The 26,276-nt window shown below is 40.2% G+C and overlaps 1 protein-coding gene across 1 annotated transcript in view; it reads right to left on the bottom strand.

The window, feature by feature from the left end:
* Window positions 1–26,276, bottom strand: part of CNTN5 (contactin 5) — a 1,308,168-nt gene that overhangs the window by 45,298 nt on the left and 1,236,594 nt on the right. The window contains exons 19-21 of the mRNA XM_019525021.1: window positions 24,789–24,859; window positions 22,486–22,720; window positions 12,024–12,133 (exon numbers count right to left, since the gene is read on the bottom strand). Coding sequence (XP_019380566.1) covers window positions 12,024–12,133; window positions 22,486–22,720; window positions 24,789–24,859 — 416 coding nt within the window. The remainder of the gene's footprint in view (window positions 1–12,023; window positions 12,134–22,485; window positions 22,721–24,788; window positions 24,860–26,276) is intronic.

Genomic DNA, 26,276 nt, shown 5'->3' with positions numbered 1-26,276 from the left:
TGAAGTGGTGCTGGCTCCTACCCTGGGGGTTTTTAAGAGGAGGCTGGATGAACACCTTGCCGGGGTTGTTTTACCCCAGTACTCTTTCCTGCCATGGCAGGGGGTCAGACTTGATGATCTGCTCAGGTCCCTTCCAACCCTACGAACTATGAAACTGTGAAAACTTTGATGGAATTTGGCATGATTCTGGGAGATAGGATTTTCATGGAAAAAACCCAAATATCCTGGGAGTTTGTAGGACTGTGAGTGTTTTTGATGGTGCACTCTCCTGGTCACCTCAAAGATGATTCTAAACATCAATGCAGAGCATAGAAATGGAATTTATTTTACTAAAATGATTAAGCTGCAAATATTCCAAGTGACAGTTCCTTTAGCAAAGTTTTAAACAGTCTAACTAAAAACTTCCTTCCTTTTCTTTATAGCATTTATTGCAATCCCATGTACTCAACAGTGAAAACCAGGAGGTCACAGCTTGCTATTTCTAATGTTAAAAAACAAGCAGAAAAACCACACATTTTAAAAAATAAAATTTGTTTAGGCCTTCATTATGCATGATATAGAAGCAAAACTGGACACAAATACAATCACTCTCATAAATATGTAGAGTTCATAAACCAGAACGCCTGCCATCCAGATGTTGCATAGAAAAACCACTTAAATCCTGGAGACGGAGAATTTCAGTGGTTAAAATGTGTTAAGGCCACAATGATAGTTCTGGAGAGTTCATGAAAAGTGGCTGCATCTTTTATCTGCTGGAGCTACCAGCGTGACTACTGATCAGACACAGCAAGAGAGAAAACTAGTGGATGCTGAGAAAAGGAAGTTCAATCTCAGTTCTTTGCCCCAACAAAAAAAGCAATTACTGGCTGAAAGGAAGAAAATAAATACTATTCACACTATTCAGGACTTTTTGGCCCTAAGTTCTTGAAAGAAGCTTGCCAAAAAATAAGTAATACATTAGTGTAGGACAAAACTTTCTATTTTAACTTGACCTTGAGGCACATAAGGCAATATGGTATATTTCTTCCTTATTTAAAATATGCTTATTTGTGCATCCCTTTTTTGGTTCAGTAAACTTTAAAACTTTGCATCAGCAAAGTTTCAGCTACATGTGTAGCAGAGATTGAAAAGGAAGGGGACACCATACAGACTTTTCTCTGGGCTTTTAAGGTCTGATTCAATCTCCAAGGCTGTGGTTAGTAAACCAGAGGTCACAGATTTTTAAGTGGGGGTCACAAATAAAAAAGCCAAGCTGACACCAGAATTCAGGTCATGAGACCAGAAGTGGGCTTATGAGCCTAAAAACATTGGGAAAACTTGAAAGGGAGTTGCACTGGAATCTTATGCTGCACAAAAAGTGTAGACTTTTGCAAATTATATGACTTATTGAGACCCCTGATAGACATTAAAAAAGCGATGGAATCTGAGATGGGATCCTGACAATCACACTTGCTGCCATGTCATATGTGCATGATAGGAGGCATGACTGCGGGATCTTTACATCAGATCCCACTGCACCATATAACTGGTACAGGAGAAGCCTGATCCCATGTTTCCCCTGCACGGGCAAGTAGCAAACTTCGTTCTCAGCCAAGGCAGCACACCATCCACTTCTGCAGCTGGGAGCCCTGGGCAGCTGATTGGAGCTCCCAACTGTGGATTTACTACTGCAGCTGGGAGCAGAGATCAGTTGACCAGGGCTTCCCACCATTACAGTGCATGGTTGCACTCCCCCTGCTGGTGCACGTGAGAGTTTGAACTGGCCACATGTTCAGTTAAAGATGTGATGGGAACCATCCACAAAGTTTTTACATATATTTTGTGTAAGAACTTTGTGGCTTATTCTTCATTTTACTGGGCTGGTAATGGACAGAATGTGTGGTCAGGTCACTACTTATCCAGTTAATCATGTCTTAAGTGTAACATCTGCCAGGGGCCTATGAGTTAAACTATCCTGACCCCACAGCAATCCAATTGTGCCTATTGCTCATTTTATTTAATCATTCCTTCCCACAGAGTGAAATAATGGTAGCTGACATTTTGTTAATGAAGGACTAGACCCATTTTTCAATCTTGCTTTTCTAGCCTGTGATATAAATATACATCACACTCCTCTCCTCTTCCTAAGTTTCCTTAAATTACACAGTCCACTAAATTAAAAGAATAAAAGTACTGCATGATTTTGATGAGACCACCATGTAGACACAGTCTTCCATTCAGCTGGTTTAAAAATGAGGTAGCTGTCAGTGCAGAGAGAAAACTATAGGCAGATGTTGTTCTATGACAGGAGAAATCAGACCATAAGCAATAGTCATTATGTTCAATAACCCTCTGAGAAAATGGCACTCAGTATTTCCTGTATTAGCTATTTGGCAAACTAGGCCTAAAATGAGCCTCAAGGCACTAAATCCTTGGGGGAATTCCAGTGACATTGACACAACAGCTTTTTCACCTATTCTGGGATTTAAATCTCAGTCTTTAAGTTTTCATAAATGCGAAGAGAAAGTCAACAGCAAAACAATTACTTTTGCCAACTGACAAGTCTTTCATTTCCCTCTACCCACTACTGATGAGTGCAAAAGAAATAAACCCTGAGGTTAACCTACACTTTTCTCTAGGTTATAAGATCCTAAACCACAGGTGTTAAACATGAACCATATGGAAAGGAAAACAGCCTCAGCATAAACTTCTTATTGGTTTCACCTGCATATATGGATTTCACTTCTGTCTGAGGGTTTTGGGTTTTTTCTATATTACCACCAAAAAAAATCATTTTCGAAAAAAGTTACTGTTGCTCACACTGCAATACTCATTTATTTGCTTGTTTTCTATCATGATTTGAACCACTCTGTGAACATTTATGAACTGTTTTTATTTCTAGAAGAGAGTTGGCACATTTTTAGTAAGTCTTGGTCGCTGCTGACAAATCTAAACTGGAGTCAAAAGTAATGTGTACTTTGGAAGATGTAAATAAGTGTCATTATCTTTCCATAAAACTTGTGTGGCATAAATGTTAAGGCTGTCTTTCAGAGATGACAATGTGAAATTGGAAAAGTTATTTTGCCTTTCATTACATCTTAGTACAAAGTGCAAACTGGGCTGGAGCTGAAACTGGGTCACTGCTAACTTGTCCATCTCTAATAAAAATTCTGTCATTTTTGTTGACATGAGACCAAATATTCAAACTGAAAAAAAATCTTAATAACACTTCTGCTAAAAGGCCAGGAAATGTGAACACCGTATAGGTGGCTGTCACTGCTGTACTGACCATAGGCAGCATACAAATTGACACATGAAAATGTAATGTCTGCCTGTTATTTTGGTATTTTTGAGACATTTTGAATGGGATACAACAGCACTTTGAACATAAAAGCAATGTTTACCTGTATTTCAAAATTACTTTCTGTCCAGAATTACTGTCAGCTAAAAATATCCCCATTAAACTAGTCAATTTTGAAAGTATCTGGATATCTAAACATCGTTTGGGTGCTGTTTATAGGTTAAGCCAGTACGATGGTATCATCATGGTCACATCATCATGATCTCCAGCACTGGGGCTTCGCTCTCTGCTCTGTGAGTGCAGGGGCTGCACACGAGTGGCAGGGAGCACTGGTTATACAGGTAGCCATGTGGAGGCTGTGCCCCTCACTGTGATGTGCGGCATTGGCTATACTCCCCACTCTCCCTCACACCCTGCCCATCCCATCTCCGTGCTACCCCCTGTTCCCCTGGCTGTGGACTCCACGCTGCCACCAGCCCCAGCACCATGCTCTGGGCTCCCTCCCAGCTGTAGCCCTACCCCCACTGCTTCCTTACCTGCTGCCTGGAGTGAGCAGGAGACTGGGGAAGCAAGGAGGTTGCAGGGGCTGTGGCAGCAGCAGCCCAACAGAGCAGCTGCATGCTGGCCAGCCAAGCCCTAGCCAAGCAATAGAGTATGTTTTTGGGGCTAAATGTTCATGTGGGCACCTTGCTCCCACCCTTGTGGGCAGAAGGGCTGGGCAGGGCACAATTTGTTGGGGGACCCCATGAGCCAAATGAAAGCACTTGGCAGGCCACATTCAGCGTGTGGGCTGATATTTGGCCCACCCCAGTCTACATGCAATTCATAGTGATATAACAATGAAGGGCCATTTGGTAAATGCGTCAGTCAAGACTGAGCCTTGCCTAGATGCCAGTTACAGTGCATTTAATAATATTCACTACATTGTTAAAGTGCCATGAAGATCTCCAGGGAACAGTAAAATGTCAGCTAAAGGGGCTCTGGTCTGGTCTTCCAGCGTGGGGGTAGTGCAGGGGGTTGGTAGCTCATCCATGTCAAAAATTTCAATTAGAGTCTACAAGAGAAGAAAGCAGATGGAAACAATGGTGTGAAAGCTTTTGAAGTTGAAACAAGCAATGATGCATAAACCATAAAGATGATGATGATGATGAGAAAAGGTTATACATTTTTTAAAAAAATCAAATTAATCTTCCTCAGCAAAGTGTGGGTTCAACTAGTAAACTTTGATTTCACTTCACACTCACAGACTGACAAAAAATATTTCCATTGTTAATAATCAAAATTTATAGAAAGGAGATGTACAAAAAATGATGGCTGATAGAGAACCATGCTGTCTCTACTTTGGGCTGCAACTCCAAGAAACCCTAGGAGACTAGAACCAAAGGAAGAAGAAGTGGCAAAGCCGACAAGGGAGCTACTGGTGAGTGGAGCCAGGACTGATGGAAGTTAATTATCATTGTCATTAATAAATTGTGTCCCCCCACCCCATCCCTAGTTTTTTACAATCCTGAAAATGTAAATTGATAAAAATTAAAATAAATGTTTTAAAATAAACATCGATATTATCCATCAAAATTATTAGAAGAAAAATTGAATTCTGCCAAGCCTATATATGATACTGCATTGTATGCATAATAGAAACAGTCAATATATCAATTGATTAATCAAAATGAGGTGGATACATACTTTTGGAAACAGCTGTCATCTTTGAGAAAAAATATTTTCATCTGGGAAATAAAATCTGCCTTTAATTATTTTGTTTGAGATGTAACATAAATTTGTGAAGGGTAAGACAAACCTCATAGAACATTTGGAAAATCAATGCAATCAATGTGACAAAGGTATGAATATAAATAGTAGCCATAATTTATATAGGTTTCAAGGTTTCTGAAAGTGTATTATACAAAAAGCCACATTTATGAGGTTAAAAAGGCAGGGTGCAATGAGTGAGCTATTTCAGAGGATAACAGACTAGCCTGGAGATTGAAGACAAAGGTTACTAGTGAGTGGAAATACTTCAGGATGGAGAGGAATACATTTGCAGTGCCCTGTAATCTATAATAGGTATAATTTTGTTCTCTTTATAGAGCAGTTACCTATAATAAAGGGAGCGCAGTAAAGTATTAACTCACAGAATCTATGATTCTACAATTCTTTCGTATGTCAGAAAACCACATGTACAGGAACAGGGGCATATTCAACAACAAGGAAGTCTGTGGCTAAAATATAAGCAGCTAAGGCTGACAAGTGGCATGTGCACTCCAGCATGGAGAAATGTATGGGAAATAGCTGTATTGCTACTTAGTGCATCTGCAGGTGGCAGATAGTGCAATGACCTTCAGGGAAGTTTAGCTGCAAATAAGCAGGGGTAACTGATGAATAAGCAGTCATGGATCAAGTAGCAGCAGCACCATCAGGATGAGGTGAGGACAGTGGATGGCAATGTTTTCCCTCCTGAAAAGCCACATATATTGTTTGACAGTGCTGTGGTATGGCGAGTACAGGTCACCATTATAATAAGCCTGCCTAGCCCCCCGCCATAGGTCTAAAAGTCTTAAATGGAAGAGTAGACAGGGAAGATATTAGAATCTCAGTGACTATGAAGACAGATGAAGGCTACAGTGGAATGAGATCCCCGGTTGTCTTGGTCTCCTTGCCATTGGATGAAAGCCCTGTCCTGTCAAGAGCCTTGCGAAGCTGATGTGCAGCAGCTTCTTCATGATAAAACAAGTCACGCACAGGCATCTTCTATGAAAACAGCTTTTCCAGCACATTCCTCAAGCCTTTTGGTGACCAGGTAATGGTGACAGGAGCAGGACTGTGAGGTCTGGAGCTTCTAGTGAACTGGGGTGAAGGCAGCAGTTACAAGGTTTTCTAGAACTTGGATGAGATAGGATTGCAATTTGGCAGCTGTAAATTGTGACTGATCATCCCTCTTCAGGATCCGCTCTGCTCACCCCACATGGGGAGGAGGCTAGAAAAGGTGCCCAGTCTAATACAGTATTCTGTATTTCTTCCTGACTGGATAACTATGTACAGTGGGATCACCCTTAGTGTGGTTGAAAATACCAGTGAAGACACACCATCATTTTTGGGACCTGGAACATCAAGACCCTCATGAACAACCCTAATAGTGAATACCCAGAGTTCTGGACTGCAGTCGTGGCCCAAGAACTCAGGTGACACAGCATCAATGGAGCTGCACTGAGTGAAAGCTGGCAAATGGGAAATAGGCAGCTTAAAGAACGTGGAGGTAGACATACCTTCTTCTGGAAGGGTAAACAGGAAGGAGAATGCCAACTTCATGGAGTTGGTGTTGCCATTAAAAATGAACCCATAAACCAACTCAGTGAGTTCCCTGTTAATAAACACTTCATGACTCTGTCTTAAACTGGGAGGGAGCCAATATGCCACGCTCAGCAGTGTCTATGCCCTGACTCTTGATGCTGTGGATGAAACCAAGGAGGAATTCTATGCCAACCTTGAATTCAATGCCAAGTCCTTTCTGATGCCCTGGAGGGAGACAGACTTAATCTTCTTGGTGATTTCAGTGCCAGTCAGAAGAAACTCTAACCTCTGGAACAGAACCATTATCAAGGAAGGAGTAGGAAGGATCAACTTCTTGGCATCCTTCTCTTGACCAAATGCATGGAACATGGACTCACCATCACAAACAACTTGTTCCATCAGAAAAACAGGCACAAGACACCATAGCAACACCTATGATTTAAGCGTTGGCACCCAGTTGACTATGTCATTATCCATGCCCTGGATTGCAAAGAAGTCTACATCATTCGAGTGATGCTAGGAGCTGATGATTGCTGGACTTATCACCAACTCATCCACTTGGTTATGTCACTCAAACAGTTTCTGAAATGCTGGCTGCAGCAGAAGCAATGCCAATGGAAGATCAATGCTGAAGGACTCAAGGACCCAATCAAGCAAGACCTCTTCCACCAGCGCCTCAAAGAAAAACTGGTGAATTCCAACCAACAACAATGCAAAAATGTCAGAAGCATGTGCAGTTCCCTCAGGGCCACCGTCATCAGCACCTGTGAGGAGACACTTGGATTCTCTACCAGGAAACATCAAGACTGGTTTAATGAGAATGACAAGAAGATCCAACTGTTGATCAATCACAAGCATAATGTGATTGGCAGAATGACACCAAATCCAAGCAAAAGAAACTGAACATCAAACAAGCCAAGACAAAGAAGGACCCATGATATGAAGAGCAAATGGTGTGAAGTCAAGGCTAAGGAGATTCAACATCTCACTGACATCCACAATATGTGTGGTTTCTTCAGTGCCACCAAAGACATCTATGTTTCAAGTACTCAGGGACCAAGCCCCTTGAGACCTAAGGATGGAGGAGACCTGATCAAGGAAATCAATGCTCATTGGAAGGAACATTTTGAAGACCTTTGCAACCAAGACTCTGATGTTGATGAATTTTCTCAACTCCATCCCACATCACCCAGTTAGAGATGAACTTGGAATCCCTCCAACCCTTGATGAGGTGAGGAAAGCCATCAAGCAGATGAAGAACAACAAGACATCTGAAGTGGATGGAATCCCCATGGAAATCTTCAATCAGCGGGGAGAGGAGCTCACATCATAACTTCATGCCCTCATCTTAAGGATATGGAATGTTGAAATCCCAGCAAACCTCAGGGACACCGTGATTGTGACAATCTTCAAGAAAGGAGACACATCTGACTGTGGAAACTACAGAGGGATTATCCTGCTGTCCACCACAGAAAAGATCAGTGAGAGCCCTCCTGAACTGTCTTCCTCCACTTGCTGAAGAGCTCCTCCCAGAATCTCAATGTGGGTTTAGTGCAGCAAGAGACACAACTGACATGATCTTCACAGCTTGCCAGCTGCAGGAGAAATGCAACATAAAGCTCTCTACATGGCCTTCTTTGACCTCACAAAAAGCTTTTGACTCTGTCAGCCAAGATGTTTTGTGGAAGATCCTTCTGAAGTATGGATGCTTACCAAAATTTGTCACCATTTTCTGCCTCCTCCAAGATGATATGCAAGTGGTGGTTCTCAGTAATGGATCTGTCACAGAGCCTTTTGAAGTTAAAATGGGAGTTAAACAAGGCTGCATTATTACTCCAACACTCTTATCAATATTCCTTGCCAGGATGCTACATCTGATCACCAACAGGCTTCCAGCCAGAGTGGAGTTAAACTATTTAATGGATGATAAGCTATTTAACTTCAGCCAACTTTTAGCCAAAACCAAGACCACCCCAGCACTCTGATGATGACCCCCAGTACTCTGATGATGCTGTAGTGTGTGCTCACCCAGAAGCAGATCTTCAGGCATCTGTGAACATCTTTACTGAGACAAACAAGAAAATGGGACTGACACTTAACATTCAGAAGAGTAAGGTCTCCTACCAACAAGCTCCTAATGAACAGTCCACAGCTCCAGTAATCGAGATACACAGTGAGACTCTAGAGTTATTCCTGTACCTGGGAAGCCATCTCTTGCCAAAGGCTGACATTGACAAAGAAATCCAACATCGCCTCAAATGTGAAAGTGCAGCCTTTGGACACCTGAAGAAATGGGTGTTCAAAGATTGTGACATCGTATCTGAAACCAAGCTCAGGATTTATCAAGCAGTCATGATCCCCACCTTGTTGTACATAGCTGAGACATTGACAACGTACAGGAGACATCTACAGCTGTTAGAGAAGTACCATCAATGCTGCCTGTAGAAAATCCTCCGAATCCAGTGGCAAGACAGATGCACCAACATCAGCGACCCCCTGCAAGCAAACATTATGAGTATTGAGGTGATGATCATCCGACATCAACTTTGTTGGACCGGCTACATCATCCAGATGTCAGACTCCAGACTCCTGAAGTAAGTTTTATTCTCCCAGCTCAGCCAAGGTGTATGTTCAAAAGGAGGGCAGAAATATTGCTTCAGGGACGTCCCCAAGGCCAGCTTAAGAAAAAGCAACATTGATGTAAACTTGTGGAAAACTATCACTGAAAACTGCCCCAAATGGAGAAAGAGACTGCTGAAGGGATCTCAGTACTTTGAAACCTCATGACAACAATAGAAGATGGAAAAGCATCATCAGCAGCAGCAGACACAATATATTGTGGACTGAATCAAGAATCCAGCGCCACCCATCCCACATGGAAACACATGTCTGAGCTTCAGTAGTGTCTGTCGATCCCGGATAGGCCTCATCAGCCATCCTGGACAGACAGATAAGACAACCATGGAAGACAATTATCCTTGAATGTGAGGGACTGCTGAAGAAGATGGGAAAGAAACAAAGGAAAACAAAAAGAACCAAGCAGATAAGTTAGAACTATTGCTTGGCACAACCACGATCACAAGATTAAGTAAAGTATATGGGAACTCAAAGGAATAGAAAAGATACATTATGGGACCTTAGCACCTTCCTGTTGTAAAAAGTGGAGGTGACCATCAAAATGCAGGGAGGTGCACAGGAACCCATATATTAGGCTTTTCCATTTCTACCCAGGAGCTGCACTGAGTTTCCACACACAGGATCAGATTGGGCGAATGGATCAGGGCTGCTTGCTTCCCTCTGGAGACAAGCGTGTTAGGACCAGCTGAAGTTAGTAGAACTCCCAAGGAAGTTTTAGTAGTACTGTGAATGGAAAGATGTTTGGATGGTTAACTCTACGTATAATTAGAGTTTCCTTTTAGAGTCTATTCACAAAATCTCTGAGGTGTATAGGATGTGACCTCTCCCCATCCATTCCCAGGACAGCACTCAGAGGAAACTCCACTGGTGCAATTACTGAAGTTGTCTCTTCTCTCTGTGGCTGCATCCACATGTGTATGTGTTTGGTTCCCCAAGGACAACTAGCAGCGGCGCACCTTGTGGCATTGTTAGTTGTCCCCAGGGAATGCCTATGCCAGGCACCCTCTGGCTCACAGCAGGCTAACCCAGGTGGGGTAAGGGAAGCTGGGGCCAGCACCGTGCTGGCCCTAGTAGCCTTACCTGGGGGCCTGCCAGGGCTGCAGCACTGGATATCCAGGACTCAGAAGAACCCCACATTCTGCTCCCTAACAATGCAGAGAACAACTGAATGTGCAGTATGTCTGCAGCACCACATACCGCATCCTCGCTTATCTGGATGCAGCCTCTGAGTTGTACTGTTTGAAATGGATAATATAATATGGCCATAAATGATTTGGCCCAATCCTTAGAACTGGTAATAAATGTAGATATTGCACTTATATTTGTTATACTTGACTGCAACCCTACTCTAAAGAATACTTTTGAGGTATAATTGACTGGGAAGGTTATGTCAGAAATACTACACTTTACTCTGGTTCCAGGTTAATATGATTTAAAATCCAAGGTTTTTTTTCACCCAGTTTTGATAGATTATATTAATATTCCTTCAATGTCTAACAGGGAGAAAACTCTCTTAATATTGTGCTAGAAATATTTTCTCGAGCTGGGACATTGGTTGGTGAGAGGAAGAAATGAAATATCTGGGTAATTGTGGCTGCCAGAAACTGTACTATGGTAAAGAGCCATATAAATAGGAATAGAGAAAAATATGAATAGGCATGTCTTTAACCCTGAGACTATGAGAACAAGAAACTAAAATTGATCCATTCAAGTTATGTATTTATATTTTCAAACCTGGACAGGTGACCCAAGCCCCCATCATGGCTCCAGGGAAATGCCGGTGCCCAGCCTGGCCCTGCTGGCACTCAGCAGATGGGCTCTTCTACCTGGGTCCCAGCCCCTGGGCATCCCTAGCCTGGCCCAGAGGTCCCTTCCAGTCCTGGTTCTCTATGAATCTGATTCCTGTCACTGACAGAGCAGCTGGGGGAGGGAAGGAAGGAGGGAGGGGTAACAAACTTGAGCTGAGCAAATTGGAGCTGATTTGGTAACAAATCGGAGCTGAACCAGCTCCAGTTTGTTACCAAGTCAGAGCTGATTGGATTTGAAACCTCAGGCACAATCCACTCCCTAGGATTTGATTCCAAGCTGGATATGAATGCACCATCAGATGTATTTCCACATCCAGTCCCTAACACCAGAAAGAAAGATATCTAAGGGTTCAACTTGACACTTAAGTGTGGGGTGTTTAAAACTCAAGCAGCCCCACACTGAAGCAGTTTAGCAGATGTCCTTTTAGGATTACAGATTGTTCCCTTTCAGAGAAGGGTTATCTCCTTAACATCTGCTAAACTGTAATAGGTTACTACAACCCAATGATTTGCAACTGTTGCAAGCAAACGTGTCAAGGCCCTAAGTAGAGCTTTATTTCCCAATGATGCCCTAGCTGGCATCTTTTTCCTAAACCCAGCAGATGGCCCCCAAACCAGGACCAGTAGTACCAATCTTTATGAGAGCATATGACTGGCATTAGCTGTTTCTTCTATATACAGAGTTTGCCAAGCGCACTGATGTTGCTTAGATCTGGAAACAGTCAATACTTAATCTTGTGTAGCCACCAAAGTAGGCGCGCTGGGTCACTTGCAGTTCTGTTAACTCTTTTGGAGTGTCTTAGTGACTCTGTAAGACTTAGTTTTGGACTGTTTTAAAGCAGGAGTATAAAAAAAATAAAGGATATGCCAGTACCCAGCTGTATATCCTGAAGCCACGATTCTCCTATAGCTAGTCATGCGTTTTGATGAGTTTCCCTCTCCCCCATTTAGCAGAATGCAGTGCTAACAAAAATAACAAGGCTTCTCATTATGATATTCTGTATTCATACCTCAAATCCCTGTGGTCTTCCTAGACTTTCTTTAATATGTTTCCACGCAACAAGAATCTCTGATACAGACAAACTTGTAGCTTTGACATCGAAAGGAGCAGCACTGGGTTCTGTATTAAGAAAAATTGAAATAATAAACCTCCACTGTAACAACTTGTATCTATCAAAAGCACCAGAACTAAAACTGTCATAGACTTCTCTTGTTCTACCTTGCTATTCAGAATGAAGTGTTACAGTTATGGTGAATACGAGAAACTGAGCAAGATAAAAATATTAGCTTTATTGTGTTTTTGTATTTGTGCCAAGTCACATCAATATCTTATTAGTGACAGACCCAGGAAGATACGTAATGAAGAATATCCTTTCTATGTGCTGGCTGATTTGTCTTTGAAAACCTTTAATTCTTATTGACAGTACCCTTTCTCCCAACAGTAAACCATCACTAGCAGTTCTGCTTGACTGCAGAAGTAAATAGAGCATCCTTTCTCTTCCTTACTCTGTACTGCTATTTAATCAGTTAAAAAATGAACAGTACCTGGGGTGTTTTTGAGTTATGCCATAGACCGAGAAACCTACTGTGGCACCCTGTCATGTGCTAAAATGTGAAGCAAATTCACATTTAAGGGTGTGTCCACATTAAATCCTGAAGCTGCTGGCATCTTTGTCTGGAACCAGCAATCCTTTCTTCGTTACAAAGGTCTGTATGCTGGTCCCAGCTTCACATCTTACCAGGCACTCACCACTGAGCTATACATTCTCCCTGACATTCTATTCTTCCATTTTTTCCCTTTCCTTTTCCTGTCAAGGTTTCAAATATGTTAAATTTTTGTGCCATTTTTTAAAACCTACACCCAGAAAAAGGCTGTATCTACCAGATCTATATAGGCTTTCCAACAAAGAATAGGTCTTTGTGTTTCTAACTAGCTTAATTGCTAAGATATTTTACCTTGTACAGTAAAATAAGGAAAAGCTTTAAAAATGCTGGGTTAGTCAACAGGAAGAGGAAAGTTAAGAAAAAAAAATTGGGAAAACAAATATGGGAAGCTGTAGGGACAACCAACAGATACATTTTTACATTGTCCTTTTGGTCTACAGCAGGGGTGGCCAACCTGCAGAATGTGCACATGGCACATGGTAGACCAGGAAGGGGTATCTATAATTCAATACCTATAATTGAGAGGGATAGCACAGTGGCAGATGGGGCAGGGAGCAGAAAGCAGAACAACAGATCAAGCAGGGAGCACAGGGCAGGGAGCAGGAAGTAGAGGAGCAGATCAGACAGGGGAAGGGGATTGGGTAGGCAGGGTTAATTTGTGTCACACCTGCCAGAAAATTTGGCAAACACTGGTTTGCATCATACACTGCCTCCCATACCCCACCTGGGGTAACCTGCCACGTGCCAGAGTGCGTGTGGCATTGACGTTCCCTGGGGACAAGTGGCAATGGCGCAAGGTGTGCTGCTGCTACTTGTCCCCAGGGAACAAAAGGCTGCACTCGTCTGGACACACCCTGTGAGTGCTAAGGGACTGCAAAACCTCTTAGGCATCACTTAAGTTGGAGTTTAGGAAAGTTTATCTTATTGTCTACTTATTTATTTTGCTTTGAAATTAAGAAGATCTCCCTCATGTATGTTTAAGTGGGAATCTAGAACTTAATGAGAATGCAATACCTCCAACACATTCACCGTCTCCTTGGCATGTTTGTGTGTTCAGCAAAAAAGGTGGATTCAGATTCATCTGGAATAACAGGGCTTGACATTTCTTTCTAGGTCTAATGTACCTTATTATATTTATGAACTGTTAATCCAATCTTATAGTTTTTATATTATAGGGATGCACATCAAAGAGTTTTTTAAAAAAGATGTGTTTTGTGGCTGATTTAGCAGGTTTACAAAAAAAAGGAGCTTCCTTTTAGCACAATATATGTTAAAAGTATACATTTGCCTATTGATTAAACTGTCTTAGTAAGGAGTTTAACATTAATCTTGATAAACTCGTTTTTTGGGTTTTTTAAATCTTTCTCTCTCCTTCACATTACACAAGGTATTCTGCCACTGACCTACACCTTCTCTTCAATGTTCTTTTCTTGGATTTTTTCTTCTTTTTTTTCCTGTAAAGATTTCAATTTTTGGTAGTTTTAGTTTTGTCTTTTTTTTAAAATACAAGCCTAGAGAAAATGAGAATTTCTGACTTTATTCAAAATGGCTTACATGAGGGTTATTAATACATATAAAATAAACTGCTCTTTTAAGATGTCACAAATAACAAATTATAATATTCACAAGGCATAAATGATTTGATCTAATTTCAATAACTTTTGTGCTACAAAGAAATATATTCTGCATGATATGAATTTTTGTACAGTAGATGCACACTGCTTTTTATTTTGTGTACTACAAAGATTTGTGCAGCAAAAGCTATTTTCTAGTTTCAATATTATTGAAGCAATTACCTTGTTGTCAGAGAAGATTGCAATGGGATAAATAATTTGTGATGTACCCAAAACGTTGGTTGGCAGCCTTTATACTTTCTATAAATGTAGAAATCATTTCCCCTTCATTGCATTCACTAGGGGAGGTTTATGTATTGCTCAGATGCATAAAGTCTTGTTTGTATTTTTGTATTTTTAATAAATTGTTTTTAGTAAATGGAGTAGAAATAGTTTATTTTATGTGAGGCAAATGCATTTCTTACATATCCAGCAATTAGTCACTGCAATTTTCCTGATATTAGACACCAAGAATGTAAATGTTCAGCAAAAGAACAGCAATTATATTTTTTAGGAAAAAAGTATATTATGACTGCCTGAAAGTTTATGGGGATGAAATGGCATTTTTTATTGATTCAGATAGGTTGAAGGCCATATAATTTGTGCTAATATAAAATAGTTCAGGGCTCCGTACCATGTCATGCTTTATATTGTGTTTCTAGTACTGATGATAAGTTCGATGGGTTCATTAGGTTTTTCCATGCTGGTCACTGGTGTTATGGCTATATTTTTTTATTAATATCTTGGTATTATTTTACATTTACTGATATTTTCCTGGGGGTCACACTGATGAAAAAGGTCAATGCCTTTAATAATCCCTTTAACATTGCCTGATCAGATTAAAAAAAAAGATAATAAAAACTTGAGAGGCTTTGTGCTATGTCCTGAGGCTGCTGTTTTCCACTTGCCACAACTATGGTTTACAGTAACACATTGCTCTATAGAAATTTAGAAGACTAACTTCCAATCCAGAACAGGGTACTGTACTTGATTTCAGAGATAGGACCCTGAATTCTGTTATTGGTAGATGATGCTATGATATTCCCTCTTTCTAATACTAGTTTATATTTATTTGTTATGATAAGATGGTCAGTCACCTCCCAGGATTTCAATGTCACCTGATAAAAACCAAACCCAGGCCTGCCTGGACTAACACAAGACAGATCCTTTAAAACCAGGCCACAGGTAGGCTCTATGCAGCCTATCCCAATTATGGTTAAGTCTATGCCTATATCTTATAATTTATCTGGAACCTTTAACAATGATTAATTTATTCCTCTTCATTTTTAAGTTTTGGATCTGTCCACTGAATAAAAGCATTAGGTCTGAAGGCTAGTTTGATGAGGGGAATGGAACAACCAAGTGTAATTCTGGCGTTTCTTTCCTCTCACTCCAAAGGATAACAGTCTGCTGATACATGTGCTGCAAAAGAAGCTACCTTTACCCTATGAAGATATTAATTAGAAGGCAAATTGGTTTCTTACTTGGGTGCATAGTTATAAAATGGAGAGGCTGACTGATAGAATTCAGGTTCTGTTAGATTAAAAGTTCTGAGTGCCATTTACCATGTCCATGAATATAAATGATACATTTGTAATAGGAGACATAACAGCTGGAGTTCTCCAAATAATACGCAGGGGCTTGCCTATCATATTGATTACACATATACCTTCCCAGGGGGGGTTAGTGTAGTATTAATCAAAGAAAGGTTTAATAAACTCCTTCATATACAGATTTGGATTTCATTTTTAAAAAATGCAGTGAAGACAACTGTAATTGATGGATTTGCTGGCAAAGGTAAGAAGTTGGCTTGTATATTTTAAAGCTAATATGCCAATTTATTAATTTTCAGATTCACCTAAATCCCATGGAGCTCAGCTTTAGCTACAAAATCATCCACAGAACAGTACCTCATGAATGTAAGATTTTAATTTGAAACCTGGCAGCTAGATCTAAAAATGTGTAATTGCATATTTTTTTCTCATAAATGAGAAGAAAGGGGTGATTTGTTTATTTATTTAAGCTGAGGGTGAAAAACCAGGAGAGTTGGAACCAACAAGAAACATTTTTCGGTGTTTGTTTTGGCCAACATTATCTCAGTCTTATCAAAGCATACATTCTCCTGTCTTCCTTAACTGCTCTTATCGTGCCCTTAAACAGATCAAGCAGTAAAACTCCGAGAGTTCAGATGTCACTCTACAATATGCCAGCTTTCATTTCTCTCCTCAAAATAACTGTCCATTTAGGTTCTGTACTTGATTGAGTGAGTTAATAAAAAGTTATGTTGAGTACAGAAAACATCATTGTAAAAGTAATTTTCATTGTATGCTGCAGGCACACCTACACGTGTACTTTATTAGTTGACTAATTAGCTCTGCAGTAAAGCATCACCATCTACACGTGTGCCAATATTAGGCTGCAGTAAACTAATTAACTGCACGTTAAGATAGTACTGCTGGGGAAAGTATTATTTTATGGCAGAGTCATTAAGTACAATCAAATGTAGACAGTGACTGCCAGGCACAAATTGCACCTGGTCAGCCCAGCCACGCAGGGGCCAGACCCCTGCCAGTCCTGACTCTGCCTGATACTGCCACCCAGAACCCAGGCCAGATGTTCCCTGCTATTTCTTAGCCCAGAGCTGCTCCACCCTGGCTCAAAGTGCTGTGGTCCTGGGTACACATGTAGACACTACGCCTAGGAGCAGTGTACTCCAGCTCAAAAAGCTTTAGAGTTTATTGTGTTGCATGAATTGCACATGTAGATGTACCCTATGTTTCTTACAGCAGCACCTAGCAAGTTGCCTCAGGGATTGAAGCCAGGCAGACTTGGGCTGGCTGCTCCCTTGTTCTCACCTGCCTCAGTGCAGGGACTTGGCTGCAGAGCTATTGCACTAAGGCACGTGGAGTCCCCCTGCTGAGGCACCCTGCACCGCAGCCAGCTGCTCCCTAGCTGGCTGGGGTTCAATGTGCCTCAAGACAGGGGAGCAGGTGGTCCTGGGCTGGCTGCTCCCCTGTCTCCTCATGCCTTAGCATGGGAGCTGCACTGCAGAGCTCCTGCACTGAGGCACATGGAGCCCCTGTGTGGGAAATCCCGGTAGCAAATTCTGCTCTGGTGCTGCACATCAGCAGCACCGTGAACTGATTAACATACAACTCGTGTGGTTTTTTTTGTGGTGCAGAGAGGTTTGCAGCGCCATGGACCACACATGCCTGCATGTCTGGATCCAACCTAAAGGGTCTGAGAGAGGTTTACACATGACTAACAGAGTAACAATGCTGGGTGTAGTACAAAGCCTCTCTGGTTACTTCAAAGCAGAAATGGTGATTTTTTACATAACCCTAGTGGATGGAATACTTATTGGGAGCATCTACACATGAACTTAATGTGACTGACTAAACTCTGCTGCAGTTTGTACCACAGTTTATTGCTCCTAGGCACTGTGTTTACATGTGTGCTTGGGACCGCAGCACGTTGAGCCGGGGTGGAGTAGCCTTGGCTGGCAAGGGTCTGGAGGGTCAGACTGCCAGCCCTGGGCTGCTCTGATCTGGCTCAGTGTGCTGCAAAGGGGCTGGCTGGGGCACAAGGGTGCCACAGTGCAGGGCTAGCCAACAGGCAGTACCCACACTGAGACACCCTCATGTTTCAGCCAGCCCCGTCAGTATCTAAATGTGTACTGCAGCTCAGTAAATAATGCCGTCGTAAGATAGTAGGGTAGTACTTGTGTTGACTTATGTGTAGATGCTGACACTATACTATGCAGCTAATTAGGCAACTCCGTAGTAAACATCTTGTGTAGATGCACCCACTTCCTCCCTAATGTTCCTCTTCTTAGCCCCCCATATTCCTTTCTCCATTGCTCTATCCTTGCTTACTCCATTTTCCCCTTTTTATGTATTAAAACCAAGCGTCTATACCACATGAACCTCTTCTCTTCATTTTTTTAATTTAAAACTCTTCTTAACAATCTTGCCAGCTTTGATCCCAGGATGCCAGTACCCTAGGTACTGAAGTCCAGTCCCTGAAAAGAGGTGTTTTCTGTGATTGCCTCCTAGGGGCTGAAAACCCCAAAGACTTCCTCATATTACCAGTTTTTAAGTCATTTGTATTATTTTGTCCCTTTTTCGCCCTCCTTATCTAGAGCTATGGGCAGAAGAATTCCAGTGAAAAATCATCAAAGCCTCTGCTACTTTAACTCTCTTTCCCAGACTAGTGTAGTTATCCTTGATCTAGTCCAGCATGAAGAGATCTCTGTGGCCAAAGAGCACAGGGCTAGGAGCAATGGCCTCAAGCTGTGCTAGAGACAATTAGGTTGGGGATTAGGAGGAACTTTCTGACTGTGAGGTTGGTCAAGCTACAGAACAGGCTATCCAGAAAAATTGTGGAATTTCCATCACTGGAAGCTTTCAGGAGCAGGTTGAACAGATATATTGCTGGGATGCTTTAGTCAAGGATGATTGTGCCTTAAGCAGAGGGCTGACCTAGATGACCTTGTGAGGTCTCCTCCAGCCCTATCTTCCTATCATCCAATGATTCTGGTTATTTGTTCAATGAAAGATAACAGAAGACAATGAATGATTTTCCCTGCCCTCTCAAGTTCTTATTCTTCCCTTCATGGCTACATCTTGTATTCTTACTCATGATGGACAGCAACACTTTCTGTTCTTTGGATCTGCTCTGGTGACAAGTAGGTGGATTCTTCTTATTAAAGAGTTCTGAATCACATATACCTCTTCCTGGTATTGGAGCAAATCTTAGATACTCTTTTATTGTCCCTTTTATCTGTAGAACATTCTGTCTTCTGCTTCCTCTTACAAGCTCCTGTATGTCACCCTTGCTCCTCTTTGGGCTTCAGTGTCAGGCTATCTCCATTACCACTTGCTTTCTTGGGATACTAACTGCCCTTCTCTCTTTCCCTGCTCCTCCTTATCCATTTACTATATTGTCACAACTAACCACATTTCTTCTCAAAAGCAAATCTAAGAAAAGTATTTCACCTGATGGAATTCATCTTAGCAGAGAGCCATCTAAGGTACAGACAGACACAGAGATAGAATAACTGAATAACTGAACGGTGACATAGAAACTGTGACCTTATAGAAAATGGGGTCCCTAAAAGTTAGTTCCTCCTCATCTCCAGCTGCACACCCGCTCCTAAAATCCGTTTTTGCTCACTAACTAATCTTTTCCTCTACCTTGCCCTTACAGTCACAGTCTTTCATTGGTCACTCTCCTAGTCTATCCTTTAATTCCACTTGTTCATCGATGGTGCATTTTTCTCTCTTTATCAAATTACTGCATCCCATTCTGAATTCTTATATTATCTTCATATAGATCTCTAGTGCTCAGATCTTTTCTTGCATGAGCTCTACAAAGTCATAGTTCATGTAGAAATATTTTTCACTAATACCTTTCCTCTCTTCTTTTGGTGACTTCCATTTCTGCTCAGCAGTCATCATTATCAAGCCTTAAAGAAAAAAAAAAGCCCTTCCCAATTTTTCCTCTAAAAACTCCCATGCCAAACCCTTCATTTGCCATGGTTACTGGAATCCCCTGGTTGCTGAGTACTTTAGGCTTTATTCCTATGTCAGCCCTGTCCTTCATTTAGTCTCAACAATTACATATACACTCGTAGTGATAAAATGCAGGGAGTTTTTTTATGCACTCAAGTCCAGGGCATCCATCCAGTCACAACACACAGCCCTCAAACAGATTGCATATCTCTATATTATACATGGCAAACAAACAAACCAGGAAGTAACAGACAAATACATTTACTTACTTTCATGACACAAAGATTCACTCTTTTCTTATCAAGAAAAAGTCCCATGTAAGTTCCCTTGCTCCCCAACTCCCCTCCCTGCCTTCTTCCCCTCCCACCCCCTTTGCTGATCTTTCTAGTCGCTTTGCTGAATCAATGGATATTAGGGATCTCACTCATTTGGGCCTATTTGTAAATCCTACTGGATGTTTATCTCCATCTCTAGACATGTAATATTTTTTAATCTACCCCTCAAGAACCCAAGTCCTATCAACTTTCACTGAGACACAGGCTTTTAAATTCTTAAGTCACTTTTGAACATTCTACCCTAGGCCTTTATGCTAGACCTTTGACAAGAGTACACTGAATCCATGATGGATAGTCAGTAAGCCCCTTGCAGATGCATTGGTTAGGATAACGGTTTGCAGGATCAGCCTCAGGGTTATAGAATAGTGTACTGCTCATCTCTGTTCAATATTCTTTCAAATGGAAATCCATGAGAAATGTGCTTTTAGTTCCTTACTCTTTTAAAGCCAATTCCCCACTTTTTTTCCACAGAAAGCTAAAATCATATCTTTTGTCCTTGGTACTAAGTTTTAGCTGTAATAAATTATTTCATTGTCCCTTTAAATTTTCACTTACAGCACCTTAGGTTACTTATATAAAAAGATGTTTATAAATTATTTTTTTTACTGTATTGTCACAGCTAACCACATTTCTTCCCAAATGCAAATCTAAGGAAAGTATTTCACCTGAGGGAATTTATCTTAACAGAGAGCAATCTAAGGTACAGACAGACACAGCGATTGAATTAGTAAAGTTATAATAGGAAGGTACTTCCAAATGACTGAACTGTGACATAACAAATGGGGTGCCTAAAAGTTATTCCTCTGTTTTACATAAAATACAACAAAAGAAAGCTTAAATTACTAAGCCTAAATTGATCACTTGCAGCTTGTATTTTAAAGAAAAAATTAGAAAAATAGATTTTTATATTCTTGTAGATTCTATTTTCAGTTTTCTCTAACTATCAACATATATAAGATTATTTATTAAAATTAAATTTCATTATTTGGCATTCAAAATGGAGAAACAGCACATGTTATATATTTATTCAGATTATGCAAAGGGAAAGATCTCTCTTCTTTTACAAAACTCTTTTTTTTCTGGACTTATTATCAGTGGATACTGTAGTTAAAATAATAAAAGAACCAACATAAATTGCATTATTTCACTGCTTTTTAATGAACAATAAAGCCAACTGTAGATGACAAAATGTCCAGGTCAGATAGATTAGAAAGTCAGATGTCACTTCAATTTTCTTTGCATTTTGAGATATATTTATTTTTTATATTGATGTGAAATAACATTAAACCAAACAATAAAATGCACACAGATTACTGGAACTTAAAAAAAAGCAACTTCTCTAACCTTTAGGATGAAGGTATCACAATAATACCTATAATTGAGGGATAGGTAGTAATAAGTAACAAAAATGTTATTCTTTGAGCAATAATATGAAAATGGAGTAAATTTTTTTCCACTTAACATGAAATTTGGTCATCTTTATTAATACCTTACTCTTTAGATAGTTCCACTGAGGAAAGTGAAACTACCTACAGAGTAAAGTACCACACGGCATGTGTAGGGTTGCAGAATTTGCCCTGTAATATTAGAATTGGTCAGACTATTTATTGCAAATAATATTTGATTTTTTCAGTTTGCAAATTTTAAACAAACTGATATCTAAAAATATTGTGGATATCCAGTTCTAAAAGTGCAAATCAGTGTTGCTCCACAGAAACCAGCTGGGCTATGTCAGTTTATACAGGTATGCTCATAGTCATCCATAAATATCTGTTGAATAATTTCCCAGAACAATTTTCAGCCTTTGATATGTTCATTAAGCATGTGTATGATTGCTGGTGTGTTCAAAAATTGGATATAGTTCTGAACCCTGTTATAGCAATAAACCTTTACTATATATGAATATGTAAAATGAGACATAGCAAAAAAAAAAAAAGAATACTTTTGGTCTCAAATTTCCAAGAAATAATCATAAATGTAGTGAATCTGTGTAACATGAACATTTTCATGAAACCTGGAGGCCATCTGAATAACATACTTATAATGAATAACATAGCTGCCATGAACTACAGAAGAGCCAGTCTTTATTTCTTTAATCTGATATTTTCTTAATTTGTGAATTCCACTTATTATGATCTGAATATTAGGCCTGAGCCAGGTATGTTAATACTTTCAGCTTTCCCACTGGATGATTTTGGGCAGGTTACTTAATTTCCCTGTGTACAAAATTGTGATAATAATGCATATGTCCTTTGTAAAGGGCTTTAAAATGTATTGGCAAAATGCACAATGATAATGGAGGTATCATTTTTGCATAATTTATAACATTCAGTCTCTCAAACTAACCTCCTTCGGCTGAGCAGATAACCACAATAGGACTGAAGGGTCCATCTCCTTTGTTGTTATATACACCAACTTTCACCTCAAAGGGGGTAAGAGGAGGTACGCTTTCATCCCTATAGATGAACTTTGAAGCATCTGAAGATGTCACCATTTTTTCCTTCCAACCTCGGGTTCCATTGGGTCTGAATGCCACAATGTATCCAAATCCTTCCCCATTCTGGAACTCTTCTGATACTGGCTAAAAGGCAAAAATCGCTTAATTAAAAGATACACAAACCTTCATTATATTAGAAGGTTATATTTACTTAGCAGACAAATATACATTATATTACTTAGCAGACAAATATAAACTGGTTGCTTAACTTGTAAGATCTTATACTATGGCAAGATAGAACTGTGTTCAGTATACTTGGGAATATTCTGGGCTAGTCCACTGGTGCTTAAGCAAGTTAGATATCACCCCTCCCCCACCCAAGTGATGGATATGGCCCACAGCTCAGCTCAGCACATCTCTTTCCCTGCCCTGTGCCTTGCTGCTGATCCCTTCTGCAGCCAGGTGCCCTCCCCTTGTCTACTGTTTTTTCTCCTCCACCTCCACCAACCGCCACCAGAGAGGAGTAGAGGCCCATGGTGCAACTGGATGGCAAGCCCACAGGCCTGCACTCTGAAAGGCTGAGCTCCACTGGGTTAGTTTCTCAAAGTAAGAATTTGCTTGGTCGGGGTAGTCTTTTTCTGTTTTTCACAGGGCAGACTGACTTAATTGAAGCTATGATGATTTATACCAGCTTAGACTCTCCCCAACATGCTTACATTTCATAGTGACTTAGTAGTTTATGCAGAATTGGATGAGATTGCTTGCAGAGTGAAGCACTATTCAAAGTGCCATGTTCTGGCCTGTAGCAACTTTTTCAGCTCTTTGAATTTTAATGATATATTTTGTATTATCTTGTAAAATGACTTATCTTTTATTGTGCAATATCCTTACTGGAGAGACAAAGAATGGTAGAAATCTTTCTAACGAATAAAATATCTGAAATGTGCCCACTTTGCTATGTATAATTAGAATATAAAATACGTCAAAACTTTTGTTATTTTATTTGGCTAATGATATAAGAAGTCTGTGAGGCACAGCACCAAGTCTTGCAAGGATGCAACAAAAAGAAGAATTTCATTAAGTGTTGATAGAAGCAACAAGTTCATTAAAAACAGGGAGGGAGGAAGGAAGGAAGTCTTGTGCCTAATTTGGAGAATGCATTTCCTCAGATCAGTAAAAATGGTCTTTCTTTTGGTTTGCACTATTTGGTATGGCTTCTGGTTGGGGCAGATCAACACAGATTGTGTTATGGGAGATGAGAAGATAACCTAACGTATCAATCCTCTGCTGGTGCAGACCAGTGCACTCAAGTACATGAAGGTATGTTGATTTACATTGGCTATGTCTGTGGCTCTCTCTAGGCTTTCCCACCAGACCTAGAGGTCATGTGTCCATATTTTGTTCTTTACCAGATGAATAGTACTGAAGCTGGTTGGGAATTTTGTAACATTTTTTTCTGTAGCCAATGTTGATTCATTGATAGAGACTTCTTGTGAAGTATAGATCACTTTTGACAAGGCTTTTTTTTCAGAAGGCTCTCTGCTCCAGGATTAAATTTATAGTCAGAACATGAGAGAAAAAACAACTACTTGCTTCAGGCCAACTTAGGTCTCCCACATTATAGGTGAGTGGCAAAACCACCAGGCTATTCCAAGAACACTGTTTTCTTCCTCTCTCTCACTGGAGTTTTTCTACTTCATAAAGAATAATTAATATTCATTAGGGCAATGACGTGAGCATAGATTTTCTACAACCCCAGCAAGTACCCTATTCACCATAATGTTCAGGTTCCCTCTGTTAGCTTTTTCATTGCAATTTCAAAAGCTTGGATTTGTCCCAAAGTGTAATAAAACTTTTCTCATAGATGAGAAAGCCATATCTAGCCTACCACTAGTTACTATTGAATCATGTGTAGCTTTAACGCTAGAGCCAAAGAAGCAAGATAAACTTTAACAGAGGGAGTGAAAAGCAAAGCAAAAGTGAATAAACTTTGGAGCTATTGATATGAGTGGTAGATTATCTAAGATATCCTCTACTTGCATCACCTGGAAATGTAAATCCTTGGAGACATTTACACACATTTAAGTAATGCTATTTTGTGTTCATATCTTGATGAGATTTCCTGTAGGGGACCCTCAGTACAGTATTTCCTTACTCTGCCCTCACAGAAGTCAACATGAAACAGGACCTTTAATCAGAAAGAGTCCCTTACCTCCCAAGCTATTACTAATTCATGCCTCCTTCCACTTCTGCCACTTACATTAGCTGGAGATGTCTTTGGAACTATAAACAAGAAGGAAAAAAAATATTAGAACGTCCCAGGCACTGAAGCAATTACCTACTCCAGGAGACAGTAGATTCAAATCAGTAGAAAAATAACAAAGGCAACACATTGTAGTAAAGAAAAGGGGCTTGAATTTTCTGATTGCATCTTAGAGATGACTCCAATCAAGCTACTGGGTTCACACTGTGTTGAGAAAAAATAAAGAATTCTAGTGCAAACAATTTATTTTAAAAATGCCATTTTATTCAGGTTCTCCCAAATTTCCAATTACAATTGATTTGAGAGTTATACATAGTATCCTATGAATATCTGATATATGTTTTAAAAAGGCAATAGCAAAATAAATCTCAAGATTTGTGATACATTTCATAATCATATATAAAATCATATATAAAATGCCAAAAATGACCCCAAAATATTACAATTATCCATGGTATGAGTCTGGTTACTGTATTCTATAAAAATCTAGAAAATTTTGTTCTGTCATTGAATTCATACAATTTCTTTTCCTTTTTTTCCCACACCTAACGAAACTCCTAAAATGACTAATGTGGTTTGAATTTATGTACTATGTTTAGCTTATTCTTTCACTCCTTATTTGATGAAAAGAATTCTAGGATGTAAACTTTCTCTTTTCTTCCTCACACCAATACATAAATCATTGGTAGAAATGTATTGTTAGGCATTAACTGTTAAGACCTTATTGCATGCTATTTAGCTTATTTATTGAGTAGCACTGTGCTTTCGAACTACAAAGGGAAAAACACATTTACATAAATGCACACAATTTCCTCCATTTCCCATGTTGATCATTACAGGTTTAAGTTCAATAAAAGTATGGTTGTTTCTAGATGCTCAAAGCTCACACAAGACTTCACAATCAATTTGTAAGGTCTTTTGAAATCTTTAGTAGGTTTACAATGAAAATGAAATCAGTGGGCTAATTCTTATCTCATCAATCACTGATTAAACTACTGACCTCACCAGACTTACTTCTATCAGTGATGTAAATGAGAGGAGAACCAGGATATTTGTATATCTACATTTTAAAGTCAGTACATACATACCGTATTTACTCAGATATAAGATGAGGTTTTGTTCCTCAATCAGAATGGTGGAAAAGCTCCTCATTTTATATTCACACATGAAGCAGAGCGGGGAGCAGGCAGCTGCTTCAACTCTGACTCTGGCACGAAGCCCAGGTCAGGACCAGAGTTAGACCCACAGCAGCCTCCTGCCCTGACCCTGCTTCACCTCTGCAGCCTCTCATCCCCTCCCCGTCTCTTCCCTCCCCATTCCTGTCAGGCACAGCTGGGCTCTAGCCTAGGCTGGGGTCTCTCCCGGGCACAGAGAGCATGGAAACTCCTTTTCCTGTCCAGCCAATCAGCAGCACTGACACTGCAACATTGCCTGCTT

This window comes from Gavialis gangeticus, unplaced genomic scaffold (genome assembly GCF_001723915.1).
Source record: "Gavialis gangeticus isolate Ggan-Ray unplaced genomic scaffold, GavGan_comp1, whole genome shotgun sequence".
Taxonomy (NCBI): Eukaryota; Metazoa; Chordata; order Crocodylia; family Gavialidae; genus Gavialis; species Gavialis gangeticus.
Note: the sequence above shows the minus strand (reverse complement) of the source record. Positions and strands in the feature narration are given on the sequence as shown.